Source organism: Rhinolophus hipposideros, assembly GCF_964194185.1.
Source record: "Rhinolophus hipposideros genome assembly, chromosome: 9".
NCBI lineage: Eukaryota > Metazoa > Chordata > Mammalia > Chiroptera > Rhinolophidae > Rhinolophus > Rhinolophus hipposideros.
The window spans coordinates 45,688,748-45,706,526 of NC_138055.1; the positions used below are offsets into that span (position 1 = coordinate 45,688,748).

General features: G+C 37.6%; 2 protein-coding genes across 24 annotated transcripts in view; one reads left to right on the top strand and one right to left on the bottom strand.

The window, feature by feature from the left end:
• Positions 1-203: 203 nt before the first annotated feature.
• On the bottom strand, positions 204-11,993 carry ZCRB1 (zinc finger CCHC-type and RNA binding motif containing 1). 5 transcript variants are annotated; one of them, XM_081059767.1, is made up of 10 exons: positions 11,769-11,955; positions 11,369-11,629; positions 10,793-10,926; positions 10,586-10,671; positions 8,326-8,354; positions 5,477-5,588; positions 5,025-5,132; positions 2,107-2,219; positions 1,936-2,011; positions 204-901 (listed from the first exon to the last, which is right to left on the bottom strand). In XM_081059767.1, the coding sequence occupies exons 4-10, from the start codon at positions 10,667-10,669 to the stop codon at positions 770-772; spliced, it is 654 nt and encodes a 217-aa protein (XP_080915893.1). In that variant the 5' UTR covers positions 10,670-10,671; positions 10,793-10,926; positions 11,369-11,629; positions 11,769-11,955; the 3' UTR covers positions 204-769. The 5 variants fall into 5 exon arrangements, with proteins under 5 accessions (XP_080915893.1, XP_080915891.1, XP_080915894.1 ...); XM_081059765.1 differs by having other exon boundaries at positions 10,793-11,629; positions 11,769-11,993; XM_081059768.1 differs by lacking the exon at positions 11,369-11,629 and having other exon boundaries at positions 11,769-11,956.
• Positions 11,046-17,779, top strand: part of PPHLN1 (periphilin 1) — a 119,606-nt gene continuing 112,872 nt past the window's right edge. For 4 of the 19 annotated variants that reach the window (XM_081059759.1, XM_081059763.1, XM_081059750.1 and 1 more), the window contains exon 1: positions 11,966-12,076. Coding sequence is in view for 4 of the 19 variants with exons in the window: in XM_081059745.1 (XP_080915871.1) it covers positions 12,930-12,969 (40 nt within the window). In the remaining 15 variants the exon portion in view is untranslated. Of the gene's footprint in view, positions 11,579-11,965; positions 12,077-12,693; positions 12,970-17,779 lie in introns of those variants that run through there. The other 15 variants (XM_081059748.1, XM_081059745.1, XM_081059756.1 and 12 more) reach the window with 13 other exon arrangements.

Consider the following 17,779-nt stretch of genomic DNA (forward strand, 5'->3'; position numbering starts at 1 on the left):
GAAACATGGTATTTACATGATCATAAAACAAAAACAATAAATATAGATTTAACCAAGAATTTTAATAGTCATATTGAAAAGGTAAAGGAGGGCAGTGTGGAGTATAGGAGATTGGAAAATCCTCCTTTATCCCTTTATGAATTGAGTGGCAAAAACTATATGTATTTTATTTAGCAAAAGATATGTACATATGAGAAGAAACAGCCTTTTAAAGTTACTTTATATTTTATGGAGAATCATAATGTATCTAGATTAGGATAAAGCTGAAAGAAAAGAAGGTGGCAAAACATCCATATTTAAAAATAAAATTCTCTTGAAAAATTAGCATTAGTAACAAATCATTCAACTTTTTCAGTTTTTATGAAGTTTTTGTTTTAAAGATGAAATTTATTTTAAAAGTCCTCTTGTAAACCAATCAGACATGAATAAACTTTTATAATGAACTCTCAAACAAATCTTTTTAATATCTACCTTTTTTCTTGGGATGACAATAGCATTACTATGATAGTATTAAGTTTTCTTTTTTATTCAAATAAACTGTTTTCAAGATTAATGGATATTAGCAAATTTTGATTTTTATTGCTCTGCTAAGGCAAGACAATATGATACTTTAAAACTTCAATTTCCTCTGAACTATTTTATGGTAAAAAATTATTTGGTACTAAGTATTCTTATGCTTAATTCTTAAAGTAATTTTTAGTCGTAACTAAACTTGGTACTCCAAGATATAAAAAAAAAATTAAATGATATTTACATAATAAATACAATTTTAATCACTAAGTTCCTCCTCATCACTGAAATATGCGCTTTTCTTTATCCTTGGTCGTCTAGAATCATCTGATGTTGAGGGCCCCCCGGAACTGGGTTTCCATTTTTTTTGTTCTTCTTCAATTTTGGCTTGCTGTGAATCAGAAAACAAAACAAAACAAAACAAAACCAGTAACTTGTTTAGTATTATTTATGGTACATTAACTCAAAACAATGCAAAAACATACTACAAGTGTCAACACTCCCTACCCTCCCAGCCTATGCAAACAATTCTACTCCAGGCACTTGAAATGAAGCCTTCTTCCCATCCTGCTAGAGATGGGAATGTTATATAAAATACATTAGTTAACAAAAAGGAAAAATAAACTAACGTATACATTTATCAACTACATTAAAACAAAGTATCTGGTTATATAAAAATTAGGAGATTGTGTATCCTTCAAAAACGTTGCACATATTTGTATTAGGGCCTTTAATGGTAAAAAATACTGGGGGTGCCAAAACAATGTATACATATTTTAAGAAAGAAAAAATTGTCTTAAAATTGTAATACTCAATATACACTGATAACAAAAGATGAATACAAGTCATGTGTACACATTTTTTTGGCACCCCCAGTATGTTTTTGGTTTTGTTTTGAAGTGAAGTTTCTTTTAAAATAATATCTTTGGGCAGCAGGTTAGCTCAGTTGGTTGGAGCATGGTGCTAATAACACCAAGGTTGCCAGTTTGATCCCCATATGGGCCATTGTGAGCTGCGCTCTCCACAACTATATTGAAACAATTACTTGACTTGGAGCTGATGGGTCCTGAAAAAACACACTTAAATAAATAACAGTTAAAAAAATATATAATAATAATATTCTGATTTAATAAATTTTTTTCTGTTGGGCTAAACTCACTTTAATGAAATAGTTCTGCTCAGTTCTATAATGAAAACAAATTAAGACATTAAAAGTGTTATGCGGTCCTTAAAATCTAGAAAGAATAATGGGAACCTTTCCATTATACTGTCCTAAAGACCTTAGAAAAGTAGCCTGTCTCCTAAACTTTAGGAGGTAAAGGGGAAAGACAGGTGGCTGGAGGAGATGATCAATAAAGTAAGCAATAATAGAACTCTTAGCCCCAGAGAGCTATGGCATGGTGCTTTTAAAGAACTATTTAGTACCTGGAAAGCTATGGCCTGACTGAGGCTGTCAAGAGCAGGATCTTCCCCTTCATCTTCACTTTCTTCTACTTCTTCACTAAATTTAAAAAAGCGAAAATCAGAAAGCACTTAACTGATAGTAAAAGGACAGAAGCAACACAATAATAATTTAGTGAGAATGGATATACATACATTTCTTCTTCTGGTTCAGGGATTTTCTTTTTTTTCTTTTTCTCTTTCTTCTTTGGAGGTTCACGTTCTCCAAGCATATTTTTAGGACAGGCATAACTTAAGTGTCCACTTTCCTTTTGTTTCCCATTGAAAAGGAAAGGAAAAATACTGTATTTGTGTTACTAACAGAAACTTGCCTGGTACCTTAAGACTAAAAGGTTTAAGAGCTTAAAAAAATATATTGTCACATTAGGAAACAGATGAAGAAATTAACAAAACCCATTACTTTAAAATTTAGGAGGAGGAGATATGACAACTCTTAAAGCTATTTTAACAAGGGAGTACTTCAGCAGTTCACTAAGAGTAAAAGAAGTACTCTTTCTTCTTAAACATCAAGATTCTAGATATAAAACAATTCAAAATTTAAATGGACTATGTACCTTAAGTGTAAAACTTTTAAGTATTATTTGATAAAATTGGGACAAAACTATTCCTAACTTCCAAGATGTTGCTTAACATTCTGTTTTAAAAACAAACGGAAAATTTAAAGTTTTCCTCACTTTTCCTGTTAATTAATTTCATTTTGTTCTTTTTATCTAAACTATACTTGCACTGTCCAATTATGGTAGCCAAGAGTCATGATTCTCTCGTGGTAACTGAGAATGAGTCGATATGCACTGTAAGGGTAAAACGCACACTGGACTTTGAAGACAACATGAAAAAAGAATGTAAAATGCCTTAATTTTTAAAAATATTAATTACATAGTTCAAATGATAATATTTTAGATATACATTGGGTTAAATAAAATATATTAAATTTTACCTGTTTCTTTTATTAATGTGGCTACTAGAAACTTTAAAATTACATTTGTGGTTTGCATTATATTCATATTTGACAGTGCTGGACTAGCCATAAAATTATAAGACGTAACATTGAGTTGTAAAACATAAGATAATGAACTTAAATGAACTATAATCTGTACATTAGCTTACTAAAATATATTTAAGAAGTAAAATATAAGAGTGAGGGTATAGGGAGAGATTGAACCAGGATTAATAACTGAAAAGTATTGAATAATAGAGACTGAATAATAGAAAAGTAATCATGCTTTTCAAGTATATTTAACAAAGCATCAATCAGACTGTGTACTTTATATACCTGGGGACATGGCTGAACCCAAGAGCTGTTACTGTTAATGAACTGCTGAGAGAATGTACTTAAGAGAAGCTCCTCCCAAACTGTTTTTGAAATAAACGTACACCAAAAAATACGAACATGTCCCATATTAACAAAAGGATTTAATAGTGGAATTACTCTGGGGAAAAAAACAAGCTAAATAAATATAAACCGATTTTTGGGGGGCAAGGGATATAAAAAACATAAAAATGTACAAAATATAACAAATCTGTAGAACCTTAAACCAAAAAGATTAAGAGATTCATCCAGGATTTCTCAGATTATTTAATTATTTACTCTGAATATGAGGACACATACTAATCTATTTATTTGACTGTAACTGCTCATCTCTCCCTTTTTTTGGACTCTGGAACACAGTTTCTGAAACATTAACTTAAAATGTCTTCCTTCCTTTTTTCCTTCCCTTCCCTTTTCCCCTTTCCTTTCACTTTTCTTCCCTCCTTTCCTTTCCCTCCCTCCCTTCCATGTTTTTATCTACTTATTTTTTTTTTGGGGGGGGTGAATTAGGAAATGGCAGGGGAGAAAGGACCCCAATTCATTTCCTTGTATTTTCCACATGACTTTGTAAACAGGACAATGTTTCTTAGTAATCTTCTCCCCAGCTCTCCATTACTACCTCTGGACCCTGTTTTTTAAAGTATTTTATACAACCATGTAGATGAAAAAAGGGGTTCTATGGAAAGTAACCTCAGGTGATCTGATAATAAATTCCTAACTGGGCAAGTCATGGTCGGTAGTCACGCCACAGGCATATAACTTCTTTAATAAAGGTTTATCTTTGCCTTAAGCAAGCCCTGTCCATTGTTTCTATGTACCTAGGTTAGCAAGCACACCTTTAAAATGCCTTTTCAGACCCTTCCATCTAATACATGACCATCCTTTCAGACCTCTCCTTCTAAAGTGTAAGAGCACAGAATCTTATCTACCTATAATCCAATTCCCACCTTACTTTCTCCTACCTTCATGTAACCTTCCTTACATTCTTTCCTTATTTTAAATGCATAAAACAAACTGCAAAACTGTTATTCTCCAGAGCATTTGAGATCTTGCTCACCAGCATGTCCTCAGTTTGGCTCAACTAAACTCTCAGGTTTGGAGGTTTCTTACATCAACAGCATTTTGCAAACTGACAACAATGAGACCCAGATTGAAATTCTCTTGGCATCATTATGGGCCTTGTGCAAAATTGTTCTGTGGCTATACATCTCTCTTAATCACCCAAAATTTAAATAGAAAACAATACATGATGAGAACTAGATAATAAAATTTGGGGATAGTTCAGTTATAAAACATTAGCAACACTAACAGGAAAAAAACAAACAAACAACTTTTAAAACACAATATTCCACAGAGGACAAGTCATATGATAATATTTACACTGGATTGTGATGCTTAAACATTGGCAAAATATTATAGAAATAGGCAATAGCCTATTAACACAAATATTTATGAGTCACCGTAATCTTTCAAGACAATAATATAAGTAATTAGTCAATACTTTTAATCTAACAATTTTCGAAGATTTAGAAACTGGAGAAAATATCACTCTATACTACTCAGTTCAGGTTATCTTTACATATTACATTTCAACTGAGTTTACTTAGATGAGTCTAGAGCCCCAAAGTAAAACAACTTTCATAACCTGGTTTTAGCCAGCCAGTTTTGGAGAGCACAAATAAAACACTGATGTGAAAAATACCTTAAACTATGAAAAATCACATTAAGTTTTAGGTATACTCACCCCACATTCATAACACTTAGATTTATCAAAGTAGTTTCGTCTTCGGATGAACTCAGCTGCTCTTCCATTGTCAATAGCAATGCTTGCTTTTATCACTCTACCAAATAACTAAATCAGAGAAAAATGTAAATGCAAAAAGATGTATTTCATTGAAACCTAAAACTACAGTTTTTTGATCGCATTTCCTCAAACCTTCAATTACATTTTATTTTTTAGATTATTTTAGCAATTGCCTACTTAGGTGTGACAAATTCTATCTTGTAAAATAGATTCCTATTCCTTAGATTCTACCAATGTTTTGGGAAACCGGTACAGTTTTAAACTCTTTCCTTGGACATGAGTTAAATACCCTCAGAATCTACTGATATCCATCCACTACTTCCTCACATTTTTGGCCTGGATGAGCACAAAGGCTTTCTGGTTAAAAACCTTATTGGGAATGAATGGCTTACCTGTTTGTTGTTTATTGCCCTGGTACAGTTTTGTGCAGAGTCTTTATCCAAAAATAAAATAAATGCAACCCCTTTACTCTTCCTGGTATCTTTATCTTTCATTATAGTAACCCTTAAAGCATAAACAAAGAGACAGTTAAAAATAATGAGGCAGCAATAAATGAAACAGATATTAATAACTTGGAAAACTCAAGTGTTGTGTTCATAAAGAATAAATAAAACGTTTACAGAGTAAGATAATTTAATACATTTGACAGATAGTTATCTCTTCAAAGTCATGGGATATCAAAAAGAATGGAAATGAGAAAGTGTGATACTGATTTAACAATAGTGAATACAAGTATGATGAGAAGTCTCTGATAAATCAAACATTAATCAGAGGCCGAAGAATGAAGAGATTACAGATAGTAAGCATAATTCCTCTTCTCTACTACTGTGTTTCCCGGCAAATAAGACCTAGCCGGACCATCAGCTCTAGTGCATCTTTTGGAGCAAAAATTAATATAAGACCCGGTCTTATTTTACTATAATATAAGACCGGGTCTTATCTAACATAATATAAGACTGGGTCTTATGTTAATTTTTTGCTCCAAAAGACGCACTAGAGCTGATGGTCCGGCTAGGTCTCATTTTCGGGGAAACAGGGTAACTCTCCTATCCTGCAGAAAACAAAACAAAACAAAACTGAGGCATTCTCTTCTACACAAATAGTAAAATCACTTATTTATTTTTTTCTAGGCTTTAGAATCTATATTTTTAATACTCTTTTAAAGACTCTCCAGCTCTGTGGTTCTCAGCCAAAACACCCAAGGTACCTAAGTGATAGGGATGGTGACAAGAGCACAGAACCTGCTCTTCCTACTGACCCCTTAAACATCCTTTTGCTTATCATTAAATATAGTTTAAAAAATAATGTTCAAAAGGGCTCTTTGGAGAAATGACTGATTCCAAGGCTGGGATAGGGTATGTACAAGGGGAACTAATCTCTTTAACTGGAAATACTTTCTCCTCCTTTTTGCTAGTCTCTACTGAAATCTATTTATGTATAAATAGTGCCTCATCTTACATATTTTTTTATAAACTCCTTTAAGGTTGCCCCTGTAACCTCTGTTAAGCCTAGCTCAATATGTTAAAACAGATAGATGGATATAAATGAGAAAGTAGTTTCTCAAAAAGAGTGCATCTATTTGTTTATTCACGTGATCATTTAGTCACTCTATTAGCTGTAAGCTAGCCCTAAACACTGATAATATAAAGGCAGAAGGACAATGTCACTCATTTAAAATTATTTAATGGATTCCTGGTGTTCTTAGGATGAAAACCAAGTATCTTGTAACATGACCAACTAGCAAAATTAGGAACCTGCTTCCATCTCTGGATCCATCTTGGGCTTTCTCCCTCTTGTTCACTCATCTCTAGTCATATTGGCCTTCTCGCTGTTTCATGATCTCACTTTATTTTCTCCTGCCACAGGGCTTTTGCACAAGCTCTTTCCTCTACCTGAAATGTTCTTTCCATTCTTTTTGCCTAATTAACTCTTATTCAGACTTTAGATTTCAACTCAAAGGATACTGATTTAGGTAAATCTATCCTGACTCTCTAGACTAGGTCATATATCAGGTCTTCCCTGATTTTAGGTGCTTATAACTCTATGTCATTAATGTCACAGCATTCTCGTGGTTTATAATTATATATTTGTATGGAAATTCATTCAGAGATTCTGAGAGGGAAAAAAACAGAAAAGTTACTGGTATGGTTAAGGGAGTAGGCCTGGAATCAAACTGTTAGATTTAATCTTGCCTTCACCACTAACTAGCAATGTAATTTTAGGCTTACTATGTGCTTCAGTTTTGTCATTTATAGTATTGAGATAATAATAATACTTACCTTAAAAGGTACTTGTCAGAATTTAATGATATAATGTGTATAAAGAGATTAGAATAGTGACTAGCATATTTCTGTGCTCCTTGTTACATATCATTAGTTTTGATTGACAATGACGACTGATATTCTGAAGACCCAAAAATTTACCAGAAGAAGCATATTTGATGATTTTTAATAAAGAAGTGAGTTTTAAAGACATTAATCTCAGGATGCAAATGAACTTCAACTGTTTAATATCCATCTGTCAAAAGCTAGAAGTAAAACTATCAAGATACATATGCTCTAAATTCTTGGGATTTTAAGTATGATTTAAAATTTATAATAGAATCCATATTGGTTATAAGATAGAGTGATAGTATCGTGCTTTTGCTTCTTTGCCCCATAATATAGTTGCTTAGTTGATTTAAATAGTGGATTAAATATGAGAACCTTAAGTTCTCATCCTTTCTTTACTTGGTTCCAATTGATATTATCATTCTTACCATTTATGTCTGTTTCCAGTCTTTTCAATGATATCTAAACTTTATGAAGCCAGAGAATAACGTTTTCTATTATCAGTCTCATAAGAACTCTGCATGCCATATACATTGAAATGTTACATTCTACATTCTAATCTACATTTTAATAATATTCTAAATATTATTTACATTTGTTTGACAAATGATAATCCATTTATAGTATACTTGATAATGTACCTTCTAGAAAACAAAATATACAATCAGAGCCTTTAATTTATGTCTAATATTGGACAACAGATCAGTTTTAGTTCTTAGAAATATGGTAAAATTGTATTGTTTAAATAAATAATATGCATAAAATGTTAACAGGAGTATTTTTATTTTCTTTGTTATATAAAATATCTGTTTTATAAAAAATGCTAAATCTACTTCCATTAAAAAAATAATAGAGAAGTAAATTCAGATAAATCTTTAAATGAAGTTTCAAAATTTGCTGTGAATACTTACTTTACAACTTTGCCATACTTGGAAAATATCTGAAACAAAATAACATAGTAATTTACAATTTAATTTAAAATCATAAAAAAATTAAATTACAGATTGTATACACCGATCACATTCTTTGTTATAGTTTATGAAAAACTTTAGCCTTTGGGCCCTAGAAGATATATTTTTTTAGTGACTAGAATAATACTTTTTTTTGTTATTGGAGTCATAGTATCAGCCTCATTTCCTAAACTACATAGAGAAAAAAACACACTTCATGTGTGGTAGATCGAGGGCATACACACTGCACAGCTGCTGTGCTCCTGTGGTATATCCACAGCAATTATCAACCCCATCGTAGCTCCAGAAAAACCTTGTTTCAAATACCAATGTTGTGCAATATCACTGCTCCTAGCCTACCCTTACCCCATCAAGTGATCACTGTTTCAGAAGACAGATACTTAGACTGCTTATAAAAAAGCAAAACAAAACAAACGCTTTTATAATGAAACACCTGTTCCCATCCCTCTCCTTCTTCCCACCCTCACAGTGTTGGTGGAACTTTACAGTTGGCCCTCTCGTCTCTTTTACTTCTACATCTTCCCCCTAAGCAATCTCATCTATTATATGTCTACTGCTTTCAGCCACTACCTGTATACTAATAGTTCTTATTTATTATATAATGCTCCTTAGAAAAGTCTGTTAGAATACATTAATTATCAATAATAATAAATTCTGAGTTCTATGATTAACTTGCGTGATGCTGGAATGCAGTATAACTGGATTGCAGTGTTAGCCACACTGAATTCTGAAGACCAGCAACAGACAGCTTTCCCTATAACACTTTCTATTGGCTTCTCATTTCACTCAAAGTCCTTCCATTATCTACGTAGGCCCTACAAGGCACGCCTGCATGCCTGCATGGGCTTATCCTGACTGCCCCTCCTTTTCTCTCCAGTTGATTTACTCTGTGCCTAAAAGGCTTGCCCCCTAGACATCTGCACAACTGTCTCTTACTTCCTTCAGGTCTTTATTCAAAAGTCACCTTCTCAATAAGGCTTTAGACCACCATGTAAAATTTCACCTCCATTCCCAACCTAACATTTAATAACCCTCCTTTCCTGCTTTATTTTTTTCTCCTTAGCAACTGATATCTTAGCATTAACTTAGTATCTAACAAATAACATCATTTGATTTTTTTTGATATTTCACACTATTTCTCTATCTTGCTATATTATGAGTGCCAAGAGGGATTTTCATCTTTTTGTTCACTGATGTGTTCCTAAGACCTGTACGAGTGCTGAGCATACAATAAGTATGCAATAAATACAGAAATGTCTCTATTTTGTAACAAGGAAGGAAGTAACAGCTCATTTTCTCCTCTGTTCTTGGAGTCAAGGTATCAAGTAATTAATCAAGTACTAGGTATCTTCTATGCAGCATCTCTTTACTTAATATCTACCCAAAGTAACAGAGAGAAGAGGGCACACTTAGAAGAGAGGATTCATGTCATTCTTTCCAGTTTCTCTCAATCACCCATCTGCAGGACAAGCTCTGCAGGAACTTTTGTTCTCTATAAAGTAAAGAGGTGGAAAAAGATGTTGTAAGGGACTTTTTCCCTCCTCAACCACCCCTATCCTGAATTGAAAACAAAATATTATTTAACTGTCAAGTTCCTGCCACATATGTAAATTAAGATACACTTTCAGAATTTGAGGATTAGGAAAGGGATGTTTGCTTCCATCAGCCCTTTCCCAAAAAAACCTCTACCCCACTACCAATTTGCAAAGCCAAGTAAGCAAGCAGGAAAAAATCAGCTTATCACGAGTTGCTCCCACTTCATTATACCACCATATTTCCCCCCAAAATAAAACCTAACAGGAAAATAAGCCCTCGCATGAATTTTCAGGATGACATCCCATGGACATTAGCCTTAATACATCTTTTGGAGCAAAAATTAATGTAAGACCCTGTCTTATTTTCAGGGAAACACAGTAGCTGCTCTTCTATGTTTATCTAGAACTTGTTATTCTCTATAAAAGCACTGCAAATTCTCTTTGGAAATGATGAGTGTCTAATTTTTTTTTCCCCCCTCATTTACTCATGTTTGCAACAGAGGTCTTTGGTATAAGGCTTCTATTTGGTATAAGACTGATAGAGGTCTAATGGTTCCAGGGCATTGTAATGTACTGATTAAGATTTTCTGCTAAGGAGAACTGTTTGCTTCCATGACAAACAGAAAATTCAGAAGATAACAGTACTAACACTACAACTCACTTACCCGATATAAGTCATTGTTGGTCAGGGAAAAGGGCAAGTTGGACACATACACGGTGCTTTTGCTCGGGGCCAATCCACCACTCATGTCTAAAAAGAAAAGCAGACAGAGCCAGAGGTCATCTCAGCCGGGGGTTCTGCATCCCAGGTAAAACCCGCGCCGGCGATGGCTGATCTACGTGTGCCCGATTCACTCCGAGACCCCCCTTACTCCTCAGTGACAGGTAAGCACAACGTCTCCAGCTGGGTGGGTTCGGGAATCCCTTTTCTCTAGACGCGGCTCACGATTTGAGTTTTCGGGTCCTTTCAGGTGGATTCTTCACATGAATCCTGTCAGTGCGTCCTCTGTGGTGTGAACAGCCAGGGGAGTTTTCAACAGAGGAAGGAACAACCCTTGAGGTTCTCCTTAACCGCCCCGCCCCCCCGCCCGAAGGCTGAGAGCAAGGAAGCGCTTCCCAACACGCAGACGACGCCCGCACACACGTCAGAAGGCGCGGGGGACCTGAGAAAACACTCAGCCGTCAGAAGAACCTTAGAAGCAGCCTTACTACGGTTGCACTAAAAATGACAACTTTTCAGCTGTCTTAATATTTTTCTCTGGGGTTGCGGTAGGAGGAACTTTCAGCCTCGCCTTTTGACGTGCGGAAAGTTCTTTCAAATCACCAATTTTGCAGATCATGGCTAAACTATGAAACGGCACGTCGGATGCCATGAATAGGCTTCAATGCCTGGAAGGACACCGCGCTGGGTGTGTATCGTTAGGGTTACAGATCGAATCCGTGATTACTTTCCTCTGAACACTGTGGTCTGGCGCCACCAAGCTCAAATGTTCGCTTTCAGAAGCGTGTGGGGTGTGTATTCAAGAGGGGGCTGCGGACGACGGCTAACGGCGAAATACTGATTTTTACGGCGTGCCCAGTCGCGAAGCAATGGGGAAAACTGCTTGACACTGGCGACGCTTTTTGGGAATCAAGACAACTTCAGAAAGTCCACACCGGTAGGTCGCTTTCGAAAAGCTTCCCGTGTGAAATTGGACACGTTCGCCGTTCTGGGGAGAAAATGCGAGGGCAGTCAACTGCAAAGGTTCTGGGATAAAAAGGGTGACAGGAGAAAGGACAAATCGTTTCGGCGGCCGGGTCTGGGGAGGCGCCCCCAGGAGGCCAGGCCGCAGCTGAGGAGGCGTTTACCTTGTGGTGGGCCAGGCCCAGGAGGTCAGAAAAGCGCGAACCCTCGGCTCATGGGGTGCTCAAGCACGACTATTCCTCACCCCCGGCAGCGGCCGTGGCATCACGAGCACCGGGAGGGGGTCAGGCGCCGCTGACGAGACACTAGCGGCAGCAGCGCCTCTTCCGGGCTCTCCTCAGCCCCGGGCCCCGGAGGCGGGCCCAGAGGCGGGCGCTTGTGTGACGTCCTTGCGCGCGCCGGAAGTGCCTGCCTGGAAAGCGGCGACGAGCGGACCATCACATTTGCGGGGGCTTCGCGTAGTCCAGAGTTGGTGAGCACGTTTTACCTTTGCGACAGGTGGACGGGCATAGGCGTGAGGGTGGGCGAGTTGGGGTGGTGGCGGGGAGGGACGGGGACGTTTTCCGTGGCGGGACTTGGAGTTTCCCGCTGTATTTGAATCGTGCAACTGTTCTGCCCCGGCGGTTGAGGGTGGAGAGATGCCGTACAGTGGGAAATATATTTCAGTCTGAAATATAGGTTCACTGATCTTTAGCGCCTTGATGTGCAACACGAGGTCTAAAGCAGGTAACGTCAGTGACTCCGCATCAGTTAGGAAGTCGGTAAACTTACTGAATGTGTTTGACGTACCCGGTTCGGGATTCGGCACTTTGAGAGCTACAAAAAAGTGTAACACAGGCCTGTTGCTGCTGTATAGCTCAATCTCGTTGGGGAGATAAGATCAACTTGGGGAGATTTGGATTCGGGAATGACTCATCTAGAGTATCGGTATGGACAACTGTTAAAACTTCTTGGCACCTTTTCTCTTCCTGTAAATCTGTAATGGGCACACGCTCCTTCTTTTCTAAGAGGCTGTAGACGGGCCCATCATTCCTACACAAAAATCAGAACATAATGCAAGGCAGTTTATACGTAACTTCTACCCACCAGCCCAGACAGACCAGGCCTCTAACCTCTCCATGGGAGCCTGCGTGCCTGCAGCCTGGACCCCAGAGCCCATCCTGGAGCCTGCACAGTCAATCCAGCCCGAAGCCGATGTCTTCTAGAGAGACGGAAGTGCAATCCAACCAGGGCGCAGCTGAATTTTGAGAGGCCTGAATGCCTCGGCGTCCATCGGGACCGCTGGGACTATTCTCTTGGCAAAGTTGTGGCCTGCCAAAACTACCATGCTTCACATCCCCGTTATCCTTGGTTACCGCCCGAGATGTAAGCCCCTTTGGTCTTCTATGCTACACCCTTATTCCCATGCTGCTTTGTGCTTCCCCGCCCGTGATTTAGGCTATTACAGCTTCTCTCCCCTTTTTTCCTCCACATTTCACCCCTCCGCACAGCTGTGCTGTCCAAAACCTCTATTCACTGCTTAACAAACTCTTACATTTTTAAACCACTTGACAGGAAGTCTCTTTCATCACCCAGCCTTAACTAACACTTGGCTTTTCCCTCCAGCTCAGTGAGCCTTTCTCTGATATCTGCATTTAAGGTTAGGTGATGGCTATAGTCATAGTGAACTGATCTGACTTCCTCAGATTGTCTCCCCTCAGTCTGCAAAGGTTCTTTTAGTTTTCTGTGCCGTTTATTTCCCTGACTTCTCCCTTAATCATTCCTGTGCCTGCTAAAGAGCAGTTTAGCCGTCACTTTTCTCTGAGGGGTGTTCCCTGAGTTCCCATAGACACAGTTAGGTGCCCTAGCCATGTGCTAAGTGCCCTCCACTTTCCTCATCATAGCGCTTATCACATGCATCTTAATTGCTTGTCTCTGCCTTTTCTGCTAAGCAAGGCTGTGGGGGAGGCATTGGAATTGTTTTGTTTATTTTTGTTGCTTATTTTTGTAACTCTAGTGACTGAAAGGTGGTCAGGTGTTTCCTGAATGATTGCAATGCTGCAGGTGGTGTCAGAAGTCAAGCTGTCATCTCCTGACTTTAAGATGTAAGAACCATTCGAAAAGGGTCAGCTGCTACTCAGCTATAGCTCATTGTGGCTACATAACTAGATGATTCCAGTGTTGCCAGAGCATCCAGTTTTTGCAAGGAAAGTTGGAAATAGTTTTTTAAAAAGTAATAGCTCCCGGTTTTTAAGTTTTATCAGTGGAATAAAATTTTATTAAAAAAACAAAACAAAAAACTTGGGCCAAACACAAGTCACATGTGGACCCATCACCAGTTTGGTATGTTTTAAGTGTCATAGGTTTGGAAGTGGTCTTCATGGAGAATAACAGATTTTGAACTGGGCCTTGATGTATGATTGGAAGTTGAATAAAAGAATGGAAAGAGGTATTCCAGTTTGGAATAAGTCAAGTGGCTCCAGGGTAGCACGTGTTACTTTGTGGCACAGTGAGGAGGCTGGCATGAATAATCCTTTTGGAGAGAACAGGAGGTTAAGTGAGGTGATAGAGGGGGCATATGGAGGTCAGAGAAGTTTGGATTTGTTACAGCTAATAAGAAACTGTGGGCTCTGGATCCAAGGAAACTTCAGGTATAAATGATGTATTAGCAAAGTGAATTGAGTTATTTTTTTAAAGGGTGAAATGGAGGGTAAAAGACTGGAAGGAGGCAGACCAATTAAGACTGTAACCTGTATCCAGATGTGAAATAAGATTTTGATTTGTAAATATACATAAGCAAACATCTGGTATTTTTGTTTACTTGTATAATTTTAGTTACTCAATCACTTGCAATGGACAATCAAGAATCTCCTACTATAAGTATTTAATACAATGTGGTGGGTCTTATAAAAGTATCCTTAAAACATTGAAAAGTCAAGTAACTTGTGAAACTAGTAGACAATGCAGTATTTTCAGTGCTAAGATACATGGTTCATTATGAAGCAGTCAGTGGTCTTTTCTCTAACCTCATTGTCTTTTTTCAAAAAAAAATTTTTTGCCCTCCTTCCCCTCTCCCCACCCCACTCTTGTTCAAGCCATTGTTTCCCAGTCTAGTTGTGTAGGACACAGCTCCCTGGCCCATGGTAGCCCACAGCAGCATATACCGACCTCCCACAATCTTAGATGTAGAGGGCGCAGCTCACTGGCCCATGTGGGAATCGAACCGGCGACGTAGGTGTTAGGAGCACAGCTCCAACCACCTGAGCCACCAGGCCTGCCCCACCTCATTCTCTTTTAATCCATCTTGTTTACTGCCAGGGTAATCTTCTGGAATGACATTTTCCCTCTCACCATATTTCTAGACTTAAAAGCGTATAGTGAGCTTCTCTACTATTGTGTGTGTTTTTTCTCCCTATGTTGTACCACTTAATGCCCTTGAAGTTGTTCTCTCTGTCCTTGCTTGTTTCATTTGTGAAGCAATGTGATACGATGGAAAAGGCCTGGGCTTTAAAGTCATGCAGGCCTCAGTCTGATTTCAGGATCCATTTGGGTCTGGGTTTTAAGCGTTTTCAGAGCCTCCATGTTTTATCTGGAATGGGAGCGATAATACCTACTTCCGGGGAAGAAATGAATACCCATGCAGACCTATTTTCTACTCCTTTGCAGTGTGAATCTTCTGCTCTTCTCAGTTCCATCTTTCTTATGTACACTTTGTCTTCTTTAATTCTTTTTTTCCTTTTCTTGGGTTCTATTCACTATTGTTCATGCACATTTGAGAAATCTCTCAAGATTCTCTTTAAACTTTTTTGACTTTCTTAACTACCATTGCCTGCATTTCTCTCTCCTTGAACACTGAACTATGATTGATTCTAGTAGATACTCTGCTCTATAATTTTTATTGGCATCAATGTTAGTTTTTTCCCCACAGACTTATGTTCTAAAATTCATTTTTGATTTAGTAGTATGGAATTCTAAACATTTTTTTTCCAATAGAAATAGTATTATGTAGTTTCTAGGTTCAAGACAGCCCTTAAAAGCTTCTTGTTTCAATTTAATATGTTAGGAATATGTTTACCTTGCCTCAGTGGATCTCATCCTGAGATAAAATTTTTTAAGTGTCAGTGTCTCCCCCGTGCCAGGCCAATTATATAGGGATTTCAGAGGATAGGGCCTAGACATTGCTATTTTTTTAAAGCTCTTTAGATGGTTCTAATGTGCAGCCAGGGTTGAGAATCACTGCTTTAAGTGCTAGAGCTGAAGGATTCTCATTGGTACCTTTGCTCAAAAATGAAATGGTAATAGCATCATGAGAAGTGTGACAGGAACCATAATCTAATAGTGCTCATTAGAAGTTTTCTGAATAATTAAAAGGTATATAGTAATATTAATGCTTCCCAGAATGGTTCATGTGGTCATATGAATATCATGTTTAGTTATTTGGCCAATATTTACTAAGAACTTTTGCTAAGCAACAGGAGTAAGGGAGGTACCCATCATTGCCTTTGCATTGGTATTTAGTTTGAGAGAGAAAAGAGGAAAAAAAGTAAATTGAATAAGATGTTTTATAGTGCTATTATAGCAGGGTGCTTTAAGAGTCCCAAAGAAGACTCCCAAAGAAGGAACAACTTTAGTCTTTCTAAAGAGTATAAGAAAAGCTGACATTTGAACTGATTAAGGACGATTAGAGGGTGAAGGCAGATAAGTAGAAGAAAGATATTGTAGATGGTGAAAACATGTCGAGGTGTGGTGGTGAGAAGTAGTGGCATACCTGCAGAACAAGATGTAGGTGGTATGTCTGGAGATTCTGGAGATTGTTGGGGAAATAGTAGGAGGTGAAGCTGGAAAGGCAGGAGCAAGGTCCTAAATAAGCCTTTTTCAAATTTTAGGATTGAGACTTCACTCTTTAGGATATGGGGAACCACTGATATTTTTAAATCAGGTGTCTTATCAGAATGAACACTATAGCTTACAGGGTGGGGAATGACCCCAGAAGCAGGGGGACCAGTATGTTACTGTAATTGGGGAGTCCAATGGCTAGATTAAGAGCATCTGAACATTGGGATAGGGAGGGTAGAGATAGGTAAATGTGGATACATGAGCTTTATATATTGAGGTGATAGCAGTAACTGGATTTAGTAAATAGTTAGATATGAAAAGTTTTGGGTCTTGTATGATTCAGGTTTCTGATTTGGGCCTTTGGGTACCTGGTGGTGTCATTGACCAAATGGGGAAGACGAGCTAAAGCAGGTTTCTGAGAAGTGAAGAACTGTTTTGGCATTTTGAGTTGGAGGTGTCTGTGGGACATCCTCTTGAAAGGACTCTGGATGGAATTGGAGTGTAGAAATCATTTATCTAGACAGAGCATATTACCAGCATTAACAGATTCACTCCATGTACTGAACACATATGTTGTACAAATTGTTCTAGTGGCTTAATACTAATCAATGAACAAAATGGAGGTCCTTGCTTTCACATAGCTCATAATCCTGGTAGTGAGGGACCAATAATAGACATCAATGCATCAAATTTAAATTATATGGTATCTTAGATGATTAGTGCTATGAAAAAAATAGCAAGATTTTTGGATCTGGTAGATAGGTGATATTAATAAGACATTGAGAAGGTAACATTGGAGGGTGAAGAAGTTGTTTGTACAGACACCTAGAGAAAAGCATTCTAGGTGAGGAATTGCCAGCTCAAAGGCCTATCTATTGCTCATCTAAAGTATGTGGTCAAATGTAACCTTTCTATTCACTAACCATGATTGACTATCAAAATAGTTACTGAATGAATATAACAGTGAAATGAATGAGTTTGGGGAGGAGGGAAAGCTATTGATAGTGAGTGTATTTAATACTGGAAACTGACTAGAGCAATGTGCGGAGTTACTTTGTAATCTAAGCTGCTACAGTAACTAGTTTGGATAAAATGAACAACAGATCTTTCTCTCTCACCTTGCCTGTAGATTCAAAGTGTGAATGATGTAGCAGGAGAATGCTGCCTATGACTGTTTTCTCAATTTCCAGGCTACTGTTACTGAGAATTCAAGTCCTCCCTATTCTGCGAGCCCTCAATTGAAGTTAACATAAGAATGGTTGGATAGCTCAATGGAGTGCTTGCTCTAAGAAAGGCTTATTTCTTTCTGGAATCATACCACTATGACATATTAAGCGTACTCTATTAAATATGGCATAAA

Bases quoted from the DNA above. Each gene is read 5' to 3' on its own strand.
- ZCRB1 (XM_081059765.1), bottom strand. From the start codon at position 10,669: ATGAGTGGTGGATTGGCCCCGAGCAAAAGCACCGTGTATGTGTCCAAC. The intron at 2,220-5,024 runs GTGAGTATACCT...GGGAAACAAAAG, and splicing joins CTAAGTGTTATGAATGTGGG to GAAAGTGGACACTTAAGTTA. The intron at 902-1,935 runs GTACTAAATAGT...TCTGATTCACAG, and splicing joins GTCAGGCCATAGCTTTCCAG to CAAGCCAAAATTGAAGAAGA.